Here is a 25869-nt window from a genome sequence, read left to right on the forward strand (position 1 = left end):
ATGATGGATCGCTTAGACAATTCATGTCAGTGTTTGACACATAGTAAGTAGCTTAAATCTACGGTTTACAAAAAGAAGATGGAATTGATCACCCAAAATTTGAAAACGAACTTGATTATTTTTTCTTGTAAATGGATATTTAACATTTTGGAGATGAACCCTTCATTTGCCCTCTATGAGCAACTATTTGTTCCCGTCACCACATTACTGGCTTGACAACTCCTTTCCTGAACGTGATAGTTTTTAAGTTTGCAAATTCACTTTCTTGCCAAAGGTTTGGTGAAGATTGATACCACTCTCATGTCTGGATGCTAAATGTGGAGATGCAGCCAGAAGCCTGTTAGCTTAGCTGAGCGAGCAGCTTCCGTCTGTTTCCACCAGTCTTTATGCTAAGCTAACCATTTCTTGGCTCCACTGTCTAACCGCCAGTTAGTCTAGCTAAACGCTAAGTTAGGGTACAGACTAACCAAGCTAACTGTTTCCTATTTTTTCAATTGTTTTTGCTAAGCAAACCATCTAATAGCTCTACTGTCTAACCGTCAGTTAGCTTAGCTAACCACTGAGTTAGGGTACAGACTAGCCAGGCTAGCTGTTTTCCCCTTTTTTCCATTGTTTATGCGAAGCTAACCATCTAATGGCTATACTGTCTAACCGCCAGTTAGCTTAGCTAACCGCTGAGTTACGGTACAGACTAGCCAGGCTAGCTGTTTCCCCTTTTTCCGATGTTTATGCTCTTCTGACCATCTAATGGCTCTACTGTCTAACCGCAAGTTAGCTTGTCTAAACGCCAGTTAGTTTAGCTAACGGCTGACTTAGGGTACAGAGTGGTATCAATCTTCTCATTTAACTCTCGGCAAAAAAAGCTAATAAGTGTTTTTTTCCCAAACTATAAGACTAATCCTATAAAAGCACCTACTTCATCCCACATTATACTCCCCCTTCTTCTATTTCAAGTGTCTGTCTTGGAAGCATGAAAATGAACTTTACGCAACTCAATTGAACCAAAAAGAAAGAAGTGGAACGAATGATGGTGTTGTTTTAACTGGGTTTGGTGCGGCAAAGAGCATCTCCTAAGTGTTGGTCAACACAGACCGCCGATAGACTTTAGTGGTGAAAACACTTCCAAATAAGAAAAATGTCCTTGTGTTAAAAACACAAAACAAAAAAAGAGAGCGAAAGTGAAGCACTTTAAGGCCTTTTCAGGTAAAGAATGACAGAAATAAATGGCAGCCATTTAGGAGGGAGGTGGTTACAGGGCTGAAGAAACTTTCTGTGGTGTTTTTCTTGTTGTTAATTTGACAATCACACTGGGATTTGACTTCCAAACTCATTAGAAAGTCTGGCTTGATTTTAAAGCTGCCGGTTTGTCACTGCTCACAAATTACTTCTGCCCAACTAGAATAGTTGTGCGTAATTCTATACAGCACGCAAATCTCTTTCAATGTCACGTCCCAAAGGCCGATATAAGGCTGACACACTTTGTTGTCTCTTTCAGTGCATGGCAAAATGAGTGATCTATATGAGGGAATTGTATCTTTACTGTGTGCCTGCATGGCGTGTTACTGACTGACTTAATGAGAGCAGCAGAAAAGCTTCAACACTGGACCCCTGCCGTGTGTGTGTGACTATTACATTTGAAGATGGCACCGAGTATTGATAACTCTTGGGAACCTTAAGCCCTGAATGTGAGTGGAAATGTTTTCTGTTTTATAGAAATCACTTTCACAACCCTGATGACACTGAAAGATTATATTGAAGCTATGCTTCATGTTACGTGAAGGTACAGAAAAATATATATATATATATGAAAGTGTGATTGAAATGCTTTAAAGTGTTTGTTTTTCAAGTGTATTATGAAATGGATTTTTTATTTTTCTTATTTTTCCAGATGCTTGAATTACATTTGGTTTTGGTTTTCAAAATGGCAAATCTTCTCATATACGGTTTTGATCGAGACATGGTATATATATACTTGATGAAGTTGGTTGTGCTCCCCATTTCTGGTTTTATTGACTTGATTTCAATCTTGGGATGCTGGATTGTTTACTTCACTGTCAAAGCGGAGGGAAATTGCTTATATGGGCCGACACGTTTTAATATTGAACTGCCGTAAAACGCACATCCTCCTCAGTCCAAATTAGATCTTCTCTCGAGCCTCCGAGGAACCGTCGCAGCAGAGAGGAATTTAATTTTCTTCAATCGTCGCGATTATGCAAATTCTATATTTTGTTCACCTTCATGGTTTCCTTGAAAGCTCTGTGTTTCTTATTAGATGCAACCAATTTGACTTTAATTAGTCTGAGCTACAACCTCTCACAGGCAACACCTGTCTTCACAGCTATCTGTGTTACACGAATGATTGTATGATTGCTATTGCTGCACAGCTGTGGACCCAAGGTGACCTGAGAGTTCTGGATGCCACCGTGTTTTGACTAAGTGAATTGTGCGCTTCATTGACTGTATTAATTGGCATCGGCCTCGCTTGGCACGCAGGCGGCGAGACATTGGTGCCACCCATACGACACGGCGCTATAGCCGACGGCATTGGTTAACACTCCACCATAGGAATCACACGCCAACCTGCTAAAAATGACCACTGATCAAACTCCTAGCAAATGCTCCTCTTCGAGTGTGTCTTGAAAAAAAATATGTACTGGTGTAGTTCTGTTCAAAAAGAATTCTACTGTATGTTTTTTTTTGTTTTTTGTTTTTTTTTTAGAAAATGTTCTGATCTCTAGAGAGACTTTTAGTGAAATTTCTACATGAGATGAATATACTGTAAGTATATGTTGTGTATATCTGCAGTGTGCACACACACACACACACACTGACAAAAGAATCCAACCTGCGCTGCGCGTATGGTTTTGACTTGCTGATGACTTTGCCTCATAGAGACTGAAGATAAAAGTGGCTTTCTGGTTCATGTGAAGTAGAGATTGGGAGTATGAATAAAAAATATATATATAATATACAAATGTTGTTGGAATTTTTTGGAGATTTTTTTTTATTATACCTTTTTTTGACAAATCCCACTCATTTCATAATTTCTTTTTTCCAGAGTAACATATTTCTAGTTGTTATCCTTAACAACAGTGTGTTTGACCTCAGGAGACTTGCCAGAGAAAGATTGCAGGAGGCATCCAGATGAAATATTTATCTCTTACACTGCACTTTAAAATACAAAAAATAAAATCAAAAGACTTTAAAATATTGATGTACGCTATTGAAAGCGTTGTTATTTTGGGTGCCGCTCCTATACCGTAACTATTACTGTGCATCCACAGCAGCTCCACAGCAGTGTGTTGTGTTTCTATGGGCCCCCTGTTGTCTCCCTTTCATTACTGTGGCCTAAATCTCCATTTAATTATCAGCATCTCTGTTGTACAGAGGCAGCCAGTGAACGCTGGAGAAAACTAAGATGCCAGTTGTCGAACCTAAAGAGCAGGAGTCTAAAATAACTGTGATGTTTGTATACAAAATTAAAATTGTGTTGTGTTTATTTCCCTTATGGAGATGACACCACAACAAAATGTTAATTTGTTGTGATAATGTTAATGTAGAAAATGCCTAAGTTATAAGGCTTTGGTCTTTGTCTTGGAGAGAACATCTCAGATGCTAATTCTTCGAGGGGCACAGTAACATGAAATATGAACGTCACTGACTTCAAAATCCAAAACAAGATGTATTGTTTTCCTCTTTTTTTTTTCAAAAACATGAAAGTGTTCAACATTCCGCAGCATCCTGAAGGCAGCGAGACGGAGACGGATTGATAACTTAATTCCTAATTGGAGATGGAGAACATACTATTTACTACAAGCCCAACGCACAGGAGCACAGGGACGTCCCGTTAACCCATACACCGCGTTTCATTTCCCAGCATCTCTATGTGTACACACAACGGTTATTGCCGTCCATTGTCTCGTCTTCTTTCACCACCTCATCAATCCGATTCATGTTTCATGTATTGCTACGTTGTGGCTTTAAGTCGTTTTCAGGATACTAACATCGCAGACTCGCGCTCCACTCCCATAAATAGCCGTCCCCTCAAGCAGCCCATTAGGCCCAGACCAGCACGGGGAGAGGGGAGCGGGGTGAGGTCGCCGTCATGAATCAAGGGGGATGGGACAACGTCACGCGCAGCAATCCCACAGGCTCTCGCGACCAATGAAGTCCGAGGTTGTGTTCGTGGAGAAGGGGCGGATGACTCCCTCCTCAACCCTCCGTGGCTGCTCGCAGAGGGCGGGGCTCCGCGCTGCGTTTTGACAGCTGCGAAAAGAGGAAAAATGTATAGCTCCGGAGCTGCCATACTACCACAAGGTATTGGGATGCAGCATGGCGCTTTATAGCCAGCGAATGCCCTCGTAAATCTGGGCCAATTAGAGAGCACTAAACAAGTGTGGGTGGGGGGGTTTCGGGGCGGGGGGGGGGTGTGGAATTTGCCTTTATTGTGCATAAAAGTCTGGGATCTTGGGGGCCATGCATCGCGCTTTCTCGTTCCCGGTGACTGTGGAGCGCAGTCGGACCAAGGAGCGCCTGGAGGCGAGTCTGGCCGGGCTGTGCGAGCTGGAGCTGCGCAAGCAGCGGCAGGAGTGTCTGGTGCTGGGGGCGCTGGCTCTCGGGGACCCGCTGCTCCAGGACCGCTCCAGAGGAGAGCTGGCGTGCTTCAGCAGCTGGGGCCAGGAAAACTTGACACTGAGGCGCCAGCTGGTAAGAAGTTTGAGTGTCTTTTGCTGCATGTTTGGAGTCCGGCGGACTCGCATCACCCCACCCCTTTATCCAAAAAGTCCCACATAGTTTTGGGATATCCAGCTTTTCCAGCTCGAATGACTGCAATCCGCTTGACCGTCACATGGACTCTTGGTCTGGGCTGCGCCTTTTGTGTCGAGGTGACCTCTATCTGCGGGGAAAAGTTACTCAACTTGATTAATAGGCCCTCTATTTGAAAGGATGTAATGCGTGTCTGCTTCGGGCTGAGATTTATGCCTGTGGGTAACGAAATCAGGGGGTGGAGCGCCCGCCGTTTGTAGCCCAGACCGACTTTTTAATAGCCCATTGTTCCCTCATCATGGACTTTTGTAGCTTTTACTGCTTAACAAGCTCTTATTTGTGCTTCTGCGGATCATAAAGGGATTAATTATACATCCCGCTTGTATGTTGCTGTTATTTTTAAGTCATACGCATCTTCCAAATAATTGATGAGTTGGCTTTTTCTCACGTCGAGCTCGAGCGAAGTTGCCCAATATATGTTCCCAGGAATAACATGAGAATAAAATTAAGAACAACTGGGTTAACCAAGACAATGCAACTTTGAGTGACAGCATCACCATCTCCTACAGAAAGTTTCACGCACCACTGAACCCGGCACTGTAAATAATGTGGTTTTGTTGTTGTTGTTTTACAGTCTGTGTTTAATTGAATTCATCGTTATGCTGCTTAATTCCCTTTTGAGGGGCTCTGTGTGTTTCTGCTCTCGCGCAGCCCGCTGTCTCAACATTGCTACAATAGGGAGCCATTATTAAAGAAGGGTGAAAAAGAAATTAAATCAGCCGCCTCCTCTTCACACCTCCTTCTCTCCTCCCTCCTGCTCCTCTGCCGGGGGTCTAACAATAGACGCATATGGAGCAGAATACTAATGATGGCGACCGAGGCCCCAGTGAGAGGATCAGGCTCTGGGTGTATGGCATGATATGATATATGAGCCCTGTGGTTTATTTGGCCTCAATGATTACTCATGTGAGCTCGTGTGGACTGGTTTCCATCATTCCAATGGAAAAACAGAAGATTACGTTCATGGTATGAACCAATCTGAGAGATGTATTCGGGTCAGGTCTTAGCAGCGCGCGCACGCACCACTCTTGTGACTTCACCCCCCCTTCTTCTCCCTCGGTGTTGGTGGAGCTGTCAGCACATTTCAGCCCGGCGTCTCGTCCGCACACTGAGTGACGGGAGGCAGCACATCTCCAAAACCAGCGAAGGAGCGACGCACATGGCTGCGTAATGTTCACGTTTTCATTTTCCGCGTCTGCGAATCGATGTTTATTAACTGCTGTGTTCACCCACGCGTGAGAGTAATTACACGGGGTACTCCTCGGAGAAAACCCCGTTTTTCTCCTGTCACTCTTATTGAAGTCACAAATTAAGTCTTCAGGTCACCATCTGCGTCCAAGCCAAATCCCCAATCTCATCTCCCATGTAGGTTAAAGTCTCCAAAATGCGCTGTTCGGAAACAACAGACCCGTGGGGCCTGGCGCGCGTGCGCGTGCGCGTGGATGACTTGCACATGAATGTGGGCCCAGACGGGGCCGAGAGGCCTTTGCTCCTGGATACAGTGTGTGGTGTTGACAGCTGAGGGACGCCAGACAGCAGCTGGGAAAGCATGAAGCTCTGACCTCCCTCTCAGCTACTGCTGGCAGAGAGTGGAAGAGAATGCATGAATTGTGTATGAGTGTGTGACACACATACATCTGTGTGGAGGAGCGTTTGATTTGTTTTAGAAACCTCGATTGATCTGCAGTTTTATTTCATCTTGTGTGTACTTTCCCCCATGTGCAGGATTTTTGGGCGTGCGGCTGCAGTGTGTTTTGCTTTGGTTGTGTGTGTACATGTGTGTGTGTGTGTGTGTGCACATCATTAGTGAGACCATCGAGTGGTTCTTCTACTCAGCGGAGGCCGATCACTCGTGTGGATCACTGGATGCTTTTCTTCCGCTTTGTGGTGGCACACACAGACAAAAGAGGAACCCAAATGTCTGTGTCTTATTTAGTCTAATTTGGACACACTTGCACTGATTTGCAATCAGGCGAGTTTCTGAAAATGCATGTGCACAAATATACACATCCACATGTGCCAACATTATGTTTACAGACATAGCACGAGGTGGACTCTGAGCTGGTGCCACACACCAGCAGCCTGGTCCAAGTCTCTGAAGAGACCCCATTCACAGCCAGCCCACCCTGCCGCCCTGCCCGCAAGCCCCGGTGCACGTAGGACGGCGTCGGGGCATGCTAATAATGGATGCCATTCACTCACTGCGCCTGTGTACACACTGGGTGCACCTCTGTCAAATTAGAATTCATCGTTCAAATTCAATCACCATATTAACATAAAGCATTTATAAGGTGTGTGTCTATTTGAAGAAAGGAGGGGTCAGTAGTTTAGCCAAGCAGCGGTACAGGCGGCATGGTGTCTAGTGTGTGCGTGTGTGTGTGTGCGTGCGTGTGTGTGTGTGTGTGTGTCTCCAGCCTCCCACAGCCTTCTCTGTATGGAGCCAGTCACAACATTGCTTCAATTATAGAGGGTCCAGCAGTGCTGCTCTAGGCCTCGTGTGTTCTGTTCCATGCACTTTTATATCCTGGGCTGGCATTGCCGTTTCAAACCCCTTCAACCGGTGATTCCTTAGAGGTCTATTCTACAGATTAAAACCTTATTTTCAACGGCCAGAGTCCACATTAAGCCTTTTTTTCTTCTTGGAAGGCATAATTGCGACGTCTCTACCCACTGGTTTTCTCCTTGGCCTCCGGATTCTTGTGTCAAACGGTCTGTCACTTTTCCTCGACACACCCCTGTAGCCGAAGATGAATCCTGGGAAATCAGCCAATAATCTTAGATTACATCGTCCTGGATTCACCTGCCGCAGCTGGTCAGTATTTCTTTCAGGGAGGGAGCAGGTGGTCCTGATGTGCTGTACAGCCAGCGTGTAACATCTTCCTGCTAGGTGAGTCTGTCTGCACCGCGTCCTCTGTCTCCCCCATCCCCCCACCAGCCTGGAGCAGGGGATGCAGTAAAAGAGTAATGATACAGCGTGCAGAGTGTCAAGGAGCCAGTGTGAGACCATTAATAATGGAGTGCAATCAAAAGCGCTGCTTGCAAAATGGTCCCCACGACAGTATGAACCCAAGACTACATGTTGTATTGTGTTCGGCTGGTTTGTTCATCCACACTCCTCGGCCCTCGGTTTGTTTGCTTTCTGCGGCATTATAATTTAATAGCCAGCTCCATGGCGCGTGCGCTCGTGGGCATGCTCCACAAAGAGGCAGCAAGCAATCGCTTATGTAAATTAGCATCATTGATTAAATGGATTTCCAATGGTCTCCCCTCCTCCCAGCTACTTCTCGACGCCACACCAGTAGCTAAAACAAAGCTCCCCACTCTTCGTTTCTGTCACACAAAACCATATTGACGGAGGGATGCTAATGCTTTGTTTATAGTAAGACAATAAGCACTCTTGTTGAGACAAAAGAAATGACAGTGTTTGGGGTGAAGAGGTTGTGTGGGTAGCATAGGTTAGCTTGGGTCAATTGCCCCTCAGCGGCGTTTGTGTTGTGACCGCATCTTGTCTGCAGGACAAAAGAACCCAAGCTCAAACAGCCATTGGCGCACAAACCAAAAGATCACTGCAGACTCGCTTCCTGTAGTCTGGGATTTTGCTTTCTCCTGATGAATTACAGTTTGGAGGAGATAACTCATGCACCGAGAGACAAGCACATGCTTTGTGTTCAACTTTGAGCTATGAAGGAGGTTGGGGAGTTATGTAAATGGTATCTGGTCCAGAAATGTGACATTTAATGAACAAGAGTCTACGGATAAGCTAGCAGCTCTGAGAGGAGGCGCAGTGGCTCTCTGAGCTAAGCGCTAATATGATTTTCACCATGCGCATCATCTTCGTTCAGTGTGTTAACGTTTTCTAATTAACGTTGAAAACAAGCTTTGTAAGTATTTGGTCAGAATCCACAGTATTGGACAAGTGCAAATATTGATCTGATGATGGCACTACAGGAAGGGCTGACGGTTCACTAAAGTGATTACAGTCGACCCTCACGGGAACGGGAATGTTTGTGCCAAATGACATCATCAATCTATCCAAAGGTTTTCGACAAGTCTCTAAAGAACTAAAATATTGCCCTCATGGGGGGAAAGGTCGACCATCCATCTAATAGTTATTGAGACTCTTCTTCTTCTTCTTCTTCTTCTTCTTGTTTAATATATTCTTAAAATAAGTCACATTGACACAGACGTGATGGATGTTTCCTCCTTTAATTGGTTGATGTCACAAAAACTAAATATTAACCTCATGGTGGCATCAGAGGAAAGGTTAAGGGGTTACCGTGCTCAGTAGACTTTATCCTGTGGGCAGCATGAATTATTTAATTTTTCATTCATGAAAATTCATCACACAGTAATTAAGATATTTCATCCTGGACCAAAGTGGTGGGCTGACTGATAGACCGTCGTTGCTCCCGGCTCTCTGTGACAAACTCTGCTTTTTGATCATTTCTCAACAGCTGTTTTGCACATATGCACACCATAGGGTTTTAATTTAATTTCTCTATGCAACCTTGTATTGAGACAGACACACAAATGTACAAAACCAGTGCTCAGGGAGTGCAGAGGACTGTAGCAGTAGTCTGACAGGTGCTCCATCACAGCAGGTTTGTAATGTAAAAAGTGTCACCTTGTGACAAGGACATGCTCAATCTTCTGGTAATGAAGTCTCCTAATGAGCCTCGAGTGTCAACGGTATCATCCCCAAGAAAATGAAGTGTGTGTGTGTGTGTGTTTTACCCATCTTGTGGGGACAGCAATTTGCTGACGTAGTGACATTGTGAGGTCTTAGCTTCCTTTCGGTGACAAAGTGGGACAAAAGGAAGATAAAGGGTCAGGTCTGGGCTGGTAGCGATTATGGTAAGAGTAAGTCTTCAGGAAATGTCTGTGTGTGTGTCTGTGTGTGTGTCTGTGTGTGTGTGTGTGTGTGTGTGTGTGTGTGTGTGTGTGTGTGTGTGTGTGTGTGTGTGTGTGTGTGTGTGTGTGTGTCCAATCCATGTGGACAAGCATGACGTGTGTCAGATGATGCTGACACGTGACCGGCGAAAATCGTCTGGCTGGCTGAACAAGCATGTCAGATTTCACTGTCCAGTGTGTGTGTGGGGGGGGGGGTTGTGTGGGTGTGGGTGTGTGTATATATGTGTGTGGTGTTTCTTTCTATAAATTATGCTTTTTTTTCTCTCTGTCTACGTTAGCAGTATGAGTAAGCACTTCTATCTGCATATATGGATTGTGTGTGTGTGGGTGTGGTTGTGGGTGGGTGTGGGTGTGTGCGATCATGGAAGACCTCCCCCTACCCTTTACAGACCTTGAATTATTCATGTTCTGAATCACTGCTTTGCTGGAAGAGAGTGTCAGATATGGATGCAGAATTGTGACCACGGATGTATTTTAGTAACTTGCCAAGTAGAATCTACGTCTGAGTTGTGGCATTTTGTGTTTTGGCTCATTTGGGTCATTGTAATTGTACAAACACCACAATCACAATAAACATCTTCCTTTAATCAGATTGAAATGCAGTGTGTGGAGTTTACAGCGAAGGATGCAACGCAGTAATTTTATTGCGAGGAACTTCTTGCTTTTTTGTTTCCTCTCACTGTCCAATTAAAAATGACTTCTCAACAGAGCAATCCAACACAGACAGCATGAAAACAGCCTCCGTGTGTGTTTGTGTTTCAGAGTGCCCTTCAGAGTTCCCCATGGGGCCTGATGCAGGCGCTGGAACAGCAGGTGGGAGAGCTGAGGATCGACACGGACGACGGCTGCCATGATGGCGCCCAAGGAGACGCAGGCGACAGTCGGCCGAGTTCTGGTACGTCCACAGTTTTAAACCTCTTCTGTTATCACAGCTCTTCCATGCATGGAGTTAACAGCTTACTAAATGAGCTCTTTCGGCTTTCAATAAAGCCACCAAGTGGAAGGAGACTCGTGTATCTTTGTCTCTTCGCATTTTGAAATACGCTTTTAATGAGCTTGTTATTTCTGCTCTTATTGTTCGTTCGTACTCCAGTTGCTTGTAATTTAGTGTTGTGGCATATTTGTGAAATATGTTGAGACACTGCCTGCATCAAGGAGCATATTGTTAGAGAACTAGAATCAGTGAAGTATAAGAAAGGGGATAGTCATCCCTTCTCTCTTTCTCTAATTGTATTTCCTAGGTTTCTATGAGTCGAGTGAGGGTCAATCGCCTAAAGGGAGATCCTGCTCCACTGAGCCCACAGAGGCAGCCTCCCCCTGGGCTTACACCAACGACAGGCCAAAGTCTGTGGGTAAGAAAAAGAAGCACATGTGGAAAGACCGCGGTACACAAATACACATAAAATATTCTAGTTCTATGCGTAAGTGAAGCGACACTGATTCTTTTGTGTCATTTTTGCATGATCAACCGTTTGAATCAGAGCGTGTATTCATCTCTTATTCTCCTTTTTCTCACATCAAGAGAAGATGGCAGATGTGTTATCCTTCTTTGGTATCTATTGTCTTCAAATAATCCATTGATAGAAAAAAAAAAAACATAAATGTCATTGCTGTCGTAGAGGTTGTGTGAAGGATGTACGGTGATCAGGTGGAAAGAACAAGCTGTAACCACCAGAGAGAGATGCATATAACACAGTTTTATAAGATTTAATAGTCATTTAAATTAAAACATGTTTAAAACCGGCCCTAAGGTTAGATGTGAAACAAAGCATTGAGCCCTTTTAGATTAACGACACTGCATTCTGAAGTGAAGTTTCTGCATCATACACTATCATACAATATTATGTCTAATTTACAGATTATCTTCTTTGTTTTTGGTGTAATAATTACGTCCCTGCACCCTGACCTACAACTATAATATTTTCTGTTATTAGGGGACCCCCTGATAATGAATGGAGAAACGGATGTGCCAGTCCTACGCGGCACCCTCCCCCGCTCTTTCTCCGCCCCTTACCCTCCTCTGGAGGGCATCGCCGAGGAAGGCGCAGCGGGGGAGTACTGGCAGTGGGACACCAGCGGAGCCGGCCAAGCCTGGCAGCAACAGGCGTCAGAGGATCATGTCACAGAGCAGGACTACCAGCAGGCTTTCAGGGTAGAGAGTTACATCCTCAGTCTCATCCAGCGCCATACCCTCGCCCCACGGCCCTGTCAGCCTCGCACCACCCTGAGCCCCGACCCCCCGTACTGCGTTGCCTCCGGACACGGCTCCCTACAGAGGAGAACTCCTTCTCTTACCGCAGAGCAACACTTTCCTGACCCCCACTTCCAGCCCCACGGTGACCTTTCAGCAAACCCTAAGGGCCAGGGCTGGGGTTGTGACCTGCAGGAGGGGGAGGCCCGTGGAGGAGAGGCCCCATCTTTGGAGGAGGACTGTTATCTCGCCCTGCCCTACCCCCAGTCCAGGCCACACTCCCTGGCCGAGAGGCTACAGTCACCTCTGCCCTCCCTGGACCCCAACTGTGGTGTTGGGGCTCTTGACCTTTATTGTGAACCCCCATCCCCCCAGCATTACTTTCATCCACAACTCCCTATTCTTCCCAAACAAAATTTAGTAAGTGCTCAGTATATCCCTGGGCACGCCTGCCACGCCCCTTTGCGCTCCCCCAGACACTACAACCCAGAGCAAGCCCAGTCTAAGTCCAACCGTGTTGTCACCTCTCCCGAGCACCCTAAGTCCAGAACTTCTAAGAAGAGCCACAACGAGCGACCGAGAGCCAAGAAATCGAGCAGTAAAACCAGTCGATCCCAGTCTGAAAACAGCCTCCTGGGCCAGCGGGTGTTGCCTGAGCGCCGTTACAGCACCACCGAGAGGCACCAAGGCCGAGGGGATGTTGCTCAGAACCAAGGCCAAGTCGCTGGCCAGCAGGCGGGCCACAACGGCGACAACGGGAGCCGACGTTGGTGCTCCAACCTGGAGCTCAGCCAGGACGAAGGGGAGACCGCGGCGGGCCAGTCACATCGACGACCGCCGCGAAAAGTTCGCCACGGTCAGCCTTGTCCCCATACCCAACAGCAGAACTACCACCACCAGCAGCACGCCCAGCGCTGGCACCCCGACTTCCAGGAGAGAGCCCCTCTCTGTCACGGAGAGGAGGGCTACGCTGGCGCCGCCGGCGCTCGTGCCGGCGCCGCCCCGGCCGAGTCCGAGTCCAGCATGAGCGAGGTGTATTCCCCGGCCTCCAGCTCGCTGTCCAGTGACTCGGATGAGAGCGGGGGGCTCGTGTGGCCCCAGCAGCTGCCACCACGCCTTGCTTCTACCTCCTCCTCATCCTCACCTTCACCACAGGCAGCTGCCAACGCCCCCTCTCAGCCAAAAGCCTTTGTCAAGATCAAAGCCTCCCATGCTCTCAAAAAGAAGATCCTCCGATTCCGCTCAGGCTCCCTCAAAGTCATGACTACTGTATGAGGACATGCTGTTTTAAACCCATAAACCTTTCTACTGTGTTATAAAGCCGTTGTCAGAGCAACACTGTGGCTGCTACTGTTGGTCACCGATCATTTGTGAACTAACCAATCCAGTTTTGACACACTACCTACCTCTAATTTCAGTATTGTAGTGAGAGACATTTACATTAATGGGCATGATTAAAGATCTGCTGGAGATCATCTGGTTGAATTTATCTTGTAGTTGACATCCATCAGATTCTAGACTAATGGGCTCCATCCTGCTCTAATGGATGATAATTGGTGTGACGTATAGTTACACTGTGTTGACATGGACCACACTGAAGTGACTGAATATGCTGCCACTTGGTTAGTCTTGATGTCTGTTGGCCTTTTAGGTCATTCATCAGATGAATTCATTCCTACAGTGTAGACTTGGCCAAATGCAAGCTCACACAACTAATAGGTACGTAGTCAAAAGCTTCAAGTCTTGTGAAACACCAAAGCTCGAGAAATGACATAGACGTATGTTTTTCTCAATGTTTTTTTATGTGGGTAAATTCAAATATTTAACCGGTCCACAATTTTCCTCTCATTTTCTTGGACGTTTCCTGAAAAAGAACTGCAAAATGATTCATTATTAACATTATTAATAGAATTTGCATTAATTATTGGAAAGTTCATGCTCAAAATCTGACTTTCTCTGCAATGCAGAAAAGCATTTGAACACTCTATTTCCCCACAAATCAGTACCAGATAGTTCTTTCCGGGAATTATTAGGTTATCATTCTGAAACTACAGACCCATGAAATTGAGCACTACTAAAAGCATTACTTAGTGTGTAGTAAAACCTGAGTTTAGAGGCTCGCAGTGAGCTTGCATCCTCCAGAGAAAAAGGCAGGCGTGAACAAGTGTGTAATAGTCCAAATCTGTTTACATTTGGTTCTTCAACAGTTTTAAAAATGGATGTTCTGATTGTCAATCTCTGAGCTGGGAATATTCATATTGTTCACAGGTACTCAGCCACGCCCCTTTGTAAACATGTCCTACAGGGATCAATGAGCTTCAACAGGTCTGTGAGTAAGAAATGGGTTTTAGTAGAGGCCATAGTAAGGGGCCGGTGTATATGCATGCATGCACATACAGTACGTACAAGTGCACACATATTAATTGAAACTTAGGGACACAGAATTGGACACTCTTGTAAATATGTGTGTTTCTGTATATACCATCACGTGGCCTTGTTTGGATGAATGTAGTTTGTAAATAAAGGCTTTTTTTCTCTTGGTTTTGGTAGTTTAACACGTTTTTATTGTTTGGTTTATTCTGTAATCGCCTTGGCACTACACAATCCATTTAAAACATCATAAAATTAACATCAATATGCAGTAGGAAAGTGGTAAAAAAATAAAAATAACTCAGGTCTGGTTCTCTTCTCAGGGGCTACATTATGCACATCAGCCATTCAGCACCAGAGCTTTAGAGTGTAGCTCCCTCTTGTGGTCGATGCATGCATGGTAGGCTACTGTTACACAGGAGTACATGACTGTGTCTTCAAAGTAAGTATCACAAGAACAATTTATGAATTAATGAGAACGACAACCTTGAATTATAACAAACAAAAAGCAACAACAAAAAATCTGATAATTTATAAACGCATCATAATTGAAAACGCCTCTAAACACAGTCTGAGGTCATCCTTGTGTATATGAGCACAAATGGGAAGTTTTTCTTGTTGTGTAAGACATGAGTGCTCACAGGAAATATAGACAAACACTTCCTGATTTGCAATTTTGAGGCAGTCGTGATAACATCTTTGCATTTCATTGAACTGTATCACCAACACGCCTTCTCATTATAGCTTGTAAAACCGCAGCGTTGGGCTACTCACAAGTTACAATGTTAAAGTTTGTTCTTACAATGCAGGGCTTTTTTTTTTTTGTGAAAGTGAATTCTAAACACAGACAGATTATTTAACCCAGTGGTTAGGATGCCCACGTTCAGCACCGCAGGGAGGTTGCAACAGCGCATCAAAGTCAACACAGCATCAGATTTTAGTGGTATCCTTCCCATTGCTCGAGCTCTTGGTGTCGTTGTTAGCGACGCTCATCTTGATCGAAGGGTCCTCGCTGATGAAGTGCAGCAAGTTGCGCACTGAGCGGCTCATGCTCTTCTTGAAGCCCTGGCCCAAACACACATAGAGCAGCGGGTTGAGGCAACTGTTGAAATAAGCCAAGCACAGCGTTAAAACCTGTGCCAGGTAAACGCTGGGACTGTGGGGGGAACTCCGAGGGACCGTCAATACGACGAAGTCCACAATGTGCAGTGGGAGCCAGCACAGGAAGAAGCTCAGCACCACGCCGAGGATGACGCGCAGTGTGCGCTTGGAGCGGGCCCGACCTCTGGACATCCCGCCCTCTGCCCTGTTATACACCACCAGGTGACAGAGCACGATCACCACGAAAGGGATGATGAATCCCACCAGGAAGCGGTAGGATGTGACGAGCCAGGCACTGCGGGAAGTGTACACCGTCACGCACTCTCGCTTGTCTTCGCCTCTTTCGATCTCCTTGGTGTAGACAAACTGGGGGATGCTGCCCACCAGGGCCACGCACCAGACGGCCACGCAGACGCAGACCGCCCTCTTCGGGCGCCTGTTGTTCTGACACCAGACGGGTCTGCTGACCAGCATCCAGCGATCCACGCTGATCACAACCAGCTGCAGGACGCTGCAGTACATCAGCAGGTGGAACAGGCTTTTGATTACTGTGCAGGCCTCAGGCCCGAAGTGCCAGTGGTCGTCATGGGCCAGGGGGACCATGAGCAGAGGGAGGGAGAGGCAGCACAGGAGGTCGGCCAGCGCGAGGTTGAGGAACCAGAGGGAGGTGACGGAGCGGGGCATGCAGAACCCCGTCACCCACACCACCACCGCATTACCGGGGACGCCGAGCAGGAACACCAGGCCGTACAAGACCAGAGACGCGATCTGGATCGGCTGAATCTGAGGCGTCAAAGTGCCAAAATCGGGCATTTTGTATTCATCGTAATCATTGGTGTAATTGAACCAGTCACCGTCTTCAGAGTTAGCCATGGCTGGTTGAAGCTGTAAATGGAAAGAAAAAAAAAATTGTCAAACACTACGATAACATTTTTATAAATAGAAGGACCGGATTGAATTTGGTTTGTGACAAATGGTAACTGTAAAACAAATATGAACCTTCCTAATTATGGTATAGCGCTATAGATAGGTCAATCACAGGTGATGAATTAGTTGAATAATCTTATAAATATGTAAAATATAGTTACAATAAAACGTTTAAAACAAATTCAACTTACAGCGTCAGTGGCTTGTTGCAGCTTTACTGTTAAAAGGAAGTTATGAAAGGGGTTTTATACACTCAGTCATACACACACACACACACACACACGCACGCACGCACACAGAGAGAGAGAGAGAGAGAGAGAGAGAGAGAGAGAGAGAGAGAGAGAGAGAGAGAGAGAGAGAGAGAGAGAGAGAGAGAGAGAAATATTAACATCATCTTTGGAAACAGTTGAATTTAAACAAAACATATTATTATTTGTGTTTATTTATGCTTTTTGTATGTATCTTTATGTCTTATCTATTCTTGTTCTGCTGTTGTTCCACTTCAGAAGAACGTATCCACTTTGGATTGACTGGCACAAAAGCAAACATAATTCAGTCTGAAAGAATTTGTTGATAGTTATCACATTTAATAGTAATAATAATTTTCACATTTCACATGTCATTTTGTATTTTAGATTAAAACATATTTGTGGATTTATGAGGTAAAATGTTCTAGTTAAATGTTAAAAACTCCCAGAAACCAAAAATAAGTTTACGCATCAGTGGGACAAAATACTTTATTGACAAACTCATATTTATCATTGTACAATAACACAACAAATTATATACAAGTTATTCACAAATCAGCCTAAACACAAATGAGAGAATTATAACACGACTACATTCTCAATGGCGTCTACAACTGTTACTAAAAAACAACTCGAGCTGCCTTTGTTTGGTTCAACATGGCCGACAACAAACTCCTGTCAGCCCGAAAGAAACAAAGTCTATGAGAGGGATTTTGGTAACATTATGGGAATTTCTAATTCCTACATTAGTCAGCATTTGTCACCCATGTAACGAATGGTGACAAATAATGTAACATCTGGATGTGGTCATCTCGAAATGCTCCACAGATTCAGGTCAGCAGCAAGTGGATCTAGAGCAGCGCCTAATAAATATTATACCGAAGCTAAAACGAGGTAAATGTCCTCAAAAGCCACCTCTGGGGTCAAACTGATGACTATGACAAATATGTTTAATAAGGTACAGAGATGAAGTATAAATGAACAAAGCACAAACTAAAGAAAATTGGTTTTCATAGCAGGAAGTTCTCTGTTAGCCGAATGACATCAGTGAGCCCTTAAAAATAAGGAAACAATAAAGGAAACGAAACATAAAGATACAATGTCAGCAAAAGTTTTACTTAGAATTAGATACAAAAAAAAAACCGCAAACACAGTCCTGCTCAAATCTCTTCCGCCGACGTCAGCAAGCTGACTTTTGCGTGTATGAGAATGTGTGTTTGTGTATTTGTGTCTCTGTTCTCATGCCCACAGGCATGCATGTGTATTCATATTTATGTGAACACAAATGTCAGAGTCGGCGTGATGCTGTTTACCGGTGTTTGACATCTAAAACATATTGTGATTACTTGGGTTTTCCGCTTCATCAACATTGGCTCTCAGTTCAATCCCCGCATCATCCGTGACCGTCAAACTCTGGGTTGTGTTGTCATAGTTGTTGCCAGCAGGATGTTTCCTCACTGGGTCTCCGAGGTTAAGTCAGTTGAGGGCCGGAGCGCTGCTCGGTGGAAGGGTGGGGGTGTCATCTCTAAATGCATCTGACTGAAGGTCTGCAGGGGGAAAGTACACTGTGTTTATCTTTTGCTTTAAAACCATTCATGTCACACTTTTGGTATTCTGCACGGTGCACAAAATAGTGTACACCCCAGATTCACGGCCACTGCGATCAGCATTGAGAACATATGAAAACTAACAGAAAAAAAATGTATTCTTGAAACTAGGAAACTGGAACACAAAGTTAGCCCGGCTTATTTTTCTCTTTTTTTGTCGATGTAACCTAAGTGAATTTAAAAATAATAATAAAGGCAATAAGGAAACGCTTGAAGAGTCTACCTGATGTGTTTTTAAATTCATTAGCTTTAAAATATTACTTTCCCAAGCAACGTTAGATCTGCTGGGAATGAGATCTATCGGATAATCTGATGTTTAAAGAAAATTAATATGTTCTTGTTGGCTATGAGACTTGTGATTTGTTAAATCTTTTGACAGTTGCGTGAATTTTATTTATTTCATAAGGTATTTGGGTTGTTGTTTTTAGGCTGTTGCTAGGCGTATATAAAATAAGATGAAATATATATGATAATATAAAATAGTCACACATTTTTCCACCCAAAATGAGAGAAACAAATTGCCCTGGAAGTGATGACTCTGTGATAGTCTCCTGTAATGCACTGCTACTTATTTGTTTGTATTGACCATGAAATATGATTTTGTCAGCAGAAAGTTCGGGTAGTAGTTCACTCCCACACACACACACACACACACATTCGCCCACCAAAAATTAGAGAAGCATGGAGGCATAAGTGCTGACTCTGTGTGATATTTGGTTGTTTTTTCCATTAAAAACATATTGTCAAATGAGGCAGGAAACCAAAACCACAGTGGCTTATTCAGGTTTTTTATATTCATGAATTCTTCTTAAGGCTTTTAAAAGTTGTTATGTTCTACCAAACTAGGGGAATCGCAGCAGAGCATTAGGATGTCTGAAAAGATGTTTCTAATCATCAGAGGAGTGTAAAGAGTAGGATGAACGTGTCCAACTCACCAATGAGTGTCAAGCCATGCTGCTCGTTCAGTATAACAGAGGTCTCCTCTTCCTCCTCCTCCTCCTCTTCTCCCCAGTCCGCAATGTTGGCAGGGGGGATGCACTGCTCCAAGAACAGGTCCTCCTCGTCTTCCTCCATGTCCATGTTCTCCGGAGGCCAGCGCAGCTCTCCGCTCTCCACCTCGTTCACCTCCGTGGGCTCCACAACGATGGAGGGCAGACGCTCCTTCACGTGGTCGAGGTCCAGCCGGTGAAAGGTGGTCTCCGGGTCCAGGACAACCTCAACGGGGTCTGGGAAGATCTGGAGGAAAAGGCGAGAGAGCTTACTGAGAGTTGAGCAGAAAAGCCCAATCGAAAGTTTAGTTTACAGCAAAATACATGGATACTGCGTTTCTTTTAATAGTTTTTAAATCAGTTTTGACCACTTTCATAGTAAACTTATTATATCTCAAATTTCCCCTTGGGGATTAATAAAGTATATATCCATCAATTTATATCTCACACACACATACACAATACTGGACCATAGAGTTCCTGTACTAATTGTGTCTCATGGGTTTTAACTCTCTCTTTTTTAGCAGCATTTGTGCCACTACTGTGACATGCTGCAGCCATTGTTGTGTTACAGTTTGATGGTGCAACGTACCTGGAATGGTAATCGCTGGTCCTTCCTTTGCATATCTTCACAGTTTGGATCCCCACTCATCTCCTCCATGAATCTGCAGAGGAAACAACGCCATGACAGAGACTAGAGACAAACATCCACTGTAAAGGGATCGACTGCCGTCCTCACTGTGGAGACGTTCTCCTCCCTTTGCCAACATGAGGCCTGCCTTTTCTTTTAGAAACAAAGCTCCCTCGTAGTTTTATGGAAAAGATCTCATTCTAATTGTTATTCTCGTAAAAAAAAAAACCCACAAAAATCAAATTGTTTTTTTCGAGTGAAAGATCTTTTCCTCGTAGAATAATACAATAAACCCCATAAATCTGCAGTGACTGACAGCTAACTGGACAACTGCCAAGAGGAATTCAGCCAACAAACTGCTCACATGGCCTTGTTTCTCTCACTCTTACATGTCTATCTGACTCTCCTCCCACCGCACAGCAGAGGTCCACAGTTGGACAGTTGGTCTGTGAGAGGCACCGGATGACATCAATCCATCCGGTTTTCTATGAAACAACATCCCTGCCCATAATAGCTGAATTACAGTATCGCAGTATATCCGACATCAGGCTTTTGATTGGTCAGAGATTTTCTGTCCAGCATGTCACTGGCCAAAGCCGGTCTGAATATATGTATTATGTGACTGTGTGTGAGTCTCCTAACACGCACACACACACACACATTTGGAACACACTCATACTTCAGATTAGTGCAAATAGGGTTTGATACAAAAATGGATTATGTCCTCTGTCGCTCATATTTTGCTTTCTTACACGGATGCCGGCAGTTTTTGCTCTCTCCGCTCTTATAAATGTCCGTGAGCCTAAGAAGCGGAAGCTTTCGGAGAACTTCATGTCATCTGTCAGCCACTTTTTTCACCGAACATCAAAGCGACCTCTGTTTCCTTTAGAGGCCCAAGCGTTTCCCCTTCATCAGATTGTATGTTAGGTCCACAGCCTTCAGTATCTGTAAAGTAGTCACTTGTTTCAGTTACATGCATGAGGCTGTGTCCACATTCATCCTCAAATCTGTTTATGGTCTCCAGAAAAGCCGACGAGGGATTAAGACTGAGGATCTTTCTGAATCCTCTTTTTATCCCCCTCTCCTGCTCCCTCTCTCCTTTTCTCTCACTGTGTCTTACTGTCTGTCCGGCCGCTATAAGTACCAATCATGGTTCGCTGTCTTTCAGAGGCAAATGACACAATCTGTTAAATCTTGCTTACTCTTTAATGAAATGTCATTGCAGAGACAGATCTAATCTCCAATCTTTCTGTTTTTAGACCCTGTGTCGGGTAGTTTTTGGTATTTGCTCAGAGCAGTATTAGTCACATCTATCACAACTATTTTCTTCCTGGAAATAGTGTTTTTGGTAGAGAACAGCAGGATGTCACTCAGTAGAAGGTAGATGTACGGCAGATTAATGATATATCCGTATGTACTAGCTAGTATACGCTGCACACGATAAACCCGGAGTAAAAATCAAAGCATGGCTTGTTAATCATGTGAATGAGAGGAGATAAGATATTAATTAGCTTTTAGCTTTCAACTGTCACAGCTGGCTCAGAATTATAAAGGTCGTCATCAGATAATTATGCAGAATGAATGACAAATGGTGGTTTGTAATGTAATGTATTTACAGGTCAAAACTATGTTGTTCTAAACATCAATATGTGGAAAATGTTAGCTTGATAACGCGCTAAACACTCGCTTATCATTGGGTGCACGTTAGCATGCTAACATCCGCGTTTACCTCAACACACTTCTGTGCCAAAGTGTCTCAATAAGCTGCTGTCGCCGGGCGGACAACTGCTAATCGTGTTAAGATTTACAGCGTTTGTACCTCATTAGGGTTCATTCTTTAATTTGTTTATATGCAGGTACACACGCGTGTCTGCCATGTGTGAGAAGCATGTGCTTTAGTTTAGCTTTAGTAGTACATTACGTTTAAACAAGTTAGAAATTCAAAAATTGCATCAACTGATTTAACTCTCTCTCTTTCTCACAATCCTGATTTTTCTTTCTGACGGCCTTAATGTGACACATTTCAGGCTCAGTGTCTCCGTCAACATCCTTAAGTTCATTGTATGATGTGACAAATGAAGAAAACACTAAGCCAGTTTCCACAATAGCCAAAACGAGGACGCCCTGTTCTCGTCTAAATAGGATCAGCTTTGGGAGGATGCTATCATTTTTGACCCACTTGTGAATGTGCGCAGCCCTACAATTCAATTTCTGATATTATGCTGCTGACAACTGTGTCACACTAAGCTGTGTGTGTGTGCCACCTGTGATGGAAACTTTCAGCTATTATGATGAAGAAGCTTAACCTCCATGTAATCTCCCTCATATACACTTCCTCTAAACACCTGCACGTTTCAGCTCAGTCAACAATCAGTCCACAGGTTCAAACATGCAGTCACACTATTTTTGAAAAATGTGCAAAAACTATTTTTTTTTTTAAATAAAAAAATTAGTTATAATTTAGAAATGGTTGAAGGGAATATATATAGTTTAATGAAATGAGAAGACATCTGAAATGTTCAGTTTAAATGATTGAAAATGGCTTTAATTTACATTTATGAATGACTACAAGCCCAATGATCTGAATACATGCCTCTACATGCCACACTGAGATTATTGTGACCAGAAAGAGGAAATTGTGGCAGAAGTAAGAGATTAGTCATAATAAACTAGATAGCAAAGTAGAAAGAAATGTAAGTGTCTAGTTTAATCAGCTGAGTAAACTTCTCAAGCTGTTGATTACATGATTAGCAAAAGCCACAGAACAGCTACTAAATAAACCTTGTGATGAAATCTGATTAGTCAATATTACATTACTTTTATCCAAAGCGACTCACAATAAGTGCATTCAACCGTGAGTACAAACTCAGAACCACAAGAATAAGGAAGGTACAATTTCTTCAATAAAGTCAAATTACAGTTTATCAGTAAGAGACATTTAAGTGCTACTAAAGTGCTACTACTGCGCTACCTTCCTTAATCAAGGTGTCGGCGAAAAAAGATGTGCTTTTAGTTTGCGACGGAAGATGTAGACACTTTCTGCCGTCCGGATGTCAATGGGGAGCTCTTTCAACTATCGAGGAGCCAGGACAGCAAACAGTCGTGACTTTGTTGAGTGTTTAGCTCGCAGTGACCAAGCTTCAAGTCGACTGTGTACGACCTTTCTGTTTGACTTGATCTCAGAAGATACACATTTTACAGTTCGCCTGCATCAAGAGCGAACTTTCGTTGTAATTAGGTAAAGGGTCATGTGGAGTACATTAAGGGGGCTTCCACCTGGGAAAAACAAATAGATCTTGCTAATTTGATTACTATTTGTGCCTGAAAGACACACAAACACAAATGTCAGCATCTTCTTACCCCTCACTTGCGGTCAGGCAGATGTCTTCTCCATCTTGGCACAGCCTCACTGTGGTGAAGCCTGTCTCCTCCACAATGAGTACAGGTGACACTCGAGGGGGCGCCGGAGGAGGTGAGCAGCCCCCACAGCATTCCCCCTCCGTGGAGGCCTCAGCCAGGCTTTTGGCCTCCAGGGCGAAGCCTGGATAGCGGGGAGGGGGGGGGGGGGCGTCCCGAACCCTCAGATGTCCCGGAAGTTAAGCAGAGGATCAGGACGCGGTTGTGGGCCTGATTTCCTTTTTCAGTTAAGACAGCACCTGTCTCACTTGAACAGCTCCGTGCTGAGTCTGTCTGCTATCCCAAAGCCTACATGCGTTCCTGTGTCCCCCGTATCCAACTTCCTTCCTCATGTCTCGCTCAATATCCCTGCCTGTCCCACCCCACCCAACTGCCAGGCTTTGGAGAGGAGCAGGATTAACGTCTCTTTCGATTACAGAGGCTGGATGGGTGACGTCAGCCAAGCTTGACGGTCTCCTTTGATGAGTTGGCACACCGGGTAGCTGGTGCATCTGTAGAGAAACATATAAAGGGCACGCAGATGGCACATGACCCCACTATTGATGAAAGCTAAATTAACACGGGGGGGGGGGGGGGGGCATAAATGCTCACAAAATGGACAAGGATTGATATGAGCTCCTTTCTATTTCTTCCCCACCCGATCTCTCTCTCTCTCTCTCCCTCCCTCCCTCTCCCTCTCTCCCTCTCCCTCTCCCTCTCCCTCTCTCTCTCTCTCTCTCTCTCTCTCTCTCTCTCTCTCTGTTCCTAACTGCGTGTGCCGTTGCTCCATCAGTGGATTTAGATTTGGACGATTCATGGAATTAGCCCAGGGATCAAAGGCTCAGGATTGGGGAGGCCAGGTGGGGGGGTGGGGGGGGGTAGATATATATATATCTATATATAGACATATATAACCAGCTCCAACCATGGCTAACAGGCAGAGTGCTAACAGTCGTGTGTAATCCCCTCTGTAGGCTAAGTCAGAAGGCTATATAAATAACAAGGTGGTGGAGCTAGTGCAGGACAAAGAGCGTCCTGCTCCTGCAGAAGTGACGGAAAAAAATATATACATACACAAATATATATATATATATATATATATATATTCATATATATTCATATATAGATAGCATATTCTGCTATACATGTTTGGGAAGTCACTATTTGAAATTAAGAAGATCATTAATTTCCTGCAAATAGTTTGAATTTGCATGAAATGGACACGTGTTTGCATATTCAAATTGCACGAAATAAAAATGGACTGAGTCTTCACAGACAGTAAAGTGCTCACTGCAGATTAGTTGCAGCGATGTGTGACTTGCTCAGCTGAAGCAGGAGGCTCAGTGGCAGCGGCTAGTGGGCAGGTGAGGAAGGGCAGATACAAGTTACGAGAAAAGGTTTGCATCTGTATGCCCTGTTCTGCCCTCTTCTGCCATGCACATGAAAAATCTATTCAGACCGATTGATGCATACTACCAAATAAATTGATGGTGAATTTGATAAGATACGAAAATGCTTTTCAAACGCCTCCAAGCTTTATTAAAGAGCAGCGCTCTGCAAACCAGAAAAACTGCACACGCCTTCGCCTCCGTCAAAAAATGTTCAGCAACCACTCTTTTCAGAGGCAGAAGCCGGTAAGGAACTCTCCACTTATTCATGTTAAAGTCTAGTCCCTTAAAAGTAATTCCTATAGTATATGTGGTCAGTATATTTAAATTTAACTATTTTAACTATTGTGGCAAGAACATAGCCGTCACAGCTAAATATGTGTTGTTGTTCCCTGTTATTCTCCTTAACTACTTTACATGACTATAAAAAATTCAAAAAAACTATTCCTAATGTATGTGGGAAGTCTCCTAAACAGGAATTATCATTTTTAAGCTTTTGCAGTCCAAATGCACTTTTACAGAATGTAAAAAGCTAAATTGACTGTAAAATAATTTGAAAAAACATATATCTGCACATTGCAACCATTTCTTTTCTTTTGGACAGAAGTGCATCAGGCCATTTCATCGTTAGTCATGGGGAGTCTGTGCAGTGTGTGCAGAGCGCGTGACAGCTCTGATGAACCTGGTAAACACGTTTCTATTCTGTTCAGGGTCTGCTTTATTCCACTTTTTCAAGACAGTACAGGTATTGATTGATCATGAATTTCACGGCTCAGTGTGTCGCTGTTTTAGCCAATCCTAATCCAGAAGAACCAAAAAAAGGAAAGAGCCTTGTTCCTGACATCCCACCACCAAGTAAGCCCCTGTTCATAATAAATAATCCACTTGCTACAGACTTGAGCAGCAAATATCTGTGTTCATATGTGCTTCGCTGACCCCACTACAGGAAGAGTAGTCGCCTTCACGGCCAAGCTGAACGTCGCTCACAGCACGCCCTACCACTCGGGTGTCCTGAAGCTTGTGGACGTGCTGGTCAATGAGGGAGACGGCTACAATCCCGACACGGGCATCTTCACCTGCCCTCTGGAGGGCCTTTACCTCTTCACTGTGCACATGTCCGTGTGCGGACGGGCTCAGTGCGCCATATATAAGAACGGAGAGAGTTTGACTTCGGTGTATCACACTAGTCTCCCGGATAAATGCAGCCAGGTGGCCAGCACCAGCAGCACGGTGCAGCTGACCGAGGGAGACACGGTGTGGGTGAATTTGTGGGGTCATGGTCG

General features: G+C 44.4%; 4 protein-coding genes across 12 annotated transcripts in view; 2 read left to right on the forward strand and 2 right to left on the reverse strand.

Annotated features, from left to right (window-relative positions):
* Positions 1-2962, forward strand: part of gramd1bb (GRAM domain containing 1Bb) — a 95675-nt gene extending 92713 nt beyond the window's left edge. For all 9 annotated transcript variants that reach the window (XM_068585870.1, XM_068585872.1, XM_068585871.1 and 6 more), the window contains one exon: positions 1-2962. This exon is cut by the window's left edge and continues 1688 nt beyond it. The gene's annotated coding sequence lies outside the window, so the exon portion shown is untranslated.
* Positions 2963-4476: 1514 nt separating this feature from the next.
* Positions 4477-14417, forward strand: LOC137790776 (dapper homolog 3). Its single transcript, XM_068585291.1, has 4 exons — positions 4477-4707; positions 10501-10633; positions 10980-11090; positions 11673-14417. Exons 1-4 carry the CDS (start codon positions 4477-4479, stop codon positions 13202-13204), a joined length of 2007 nt encoding a protein of 668 aa, XP_068441392.1. The 3' UTR covers positions 13205-14417.
* Positions 14418-15099: 682 nt separating this feature from the next.
* Positions 15100-16279, reverse strand: c5ar1 (complement C5a receptor 1). Its single transcript, XM_068585484.1, has one exon. It carries the CDS (start codon positions 16271-16273, stop codon positions 15230-15232), a length of 1044 nt encoding a protein of 347 aa, XP_068441585.1. The 5' UTR covers positions 16274-16279; the 3' UTR covers positions 15100-15229.
* Positions 16280-17942: 1663 nt separating this feature from the next.
* Positions 17943-23551, reverse strand: lbhl (LBH regulator of WNT signaling pathway, like). Its single transcript, XM_068585891.1, has 5 exons — positions 23512-23551; positions 23163-23343; positions 19764-19836; positions 19118-19418; positions 17943-18122 (listed from the first exon to the last, which is right to left on the reverse strand). Exons 1-5 carry the CDS (start codon positions 23549-23551, stop codon positions 18052-18054), a joined length of 666 nt encoding a protein of 221 aa, XP_068441992.1. The 3' UTR covers positions 17943-18051.
* Between the last annotated feature and the right edge of the window lie 2318 nt (positions 23552-25869).

Source organism: Clinocottus analis, unplaced genomic scaffold (genome assembly GCF_023055335.1).
Source record: "Clinocottus analis isolate CAN_PGR_092001 unplaced genomic scaffold, fCliAna1.0.p SCAF_2, whole genome shotgun sequence".
NCBI lineage: Eukaryota > Metazoa > Chordata > Actinopteri > Perciformes > Cottidae > Clinocottus > Clinocottus analis.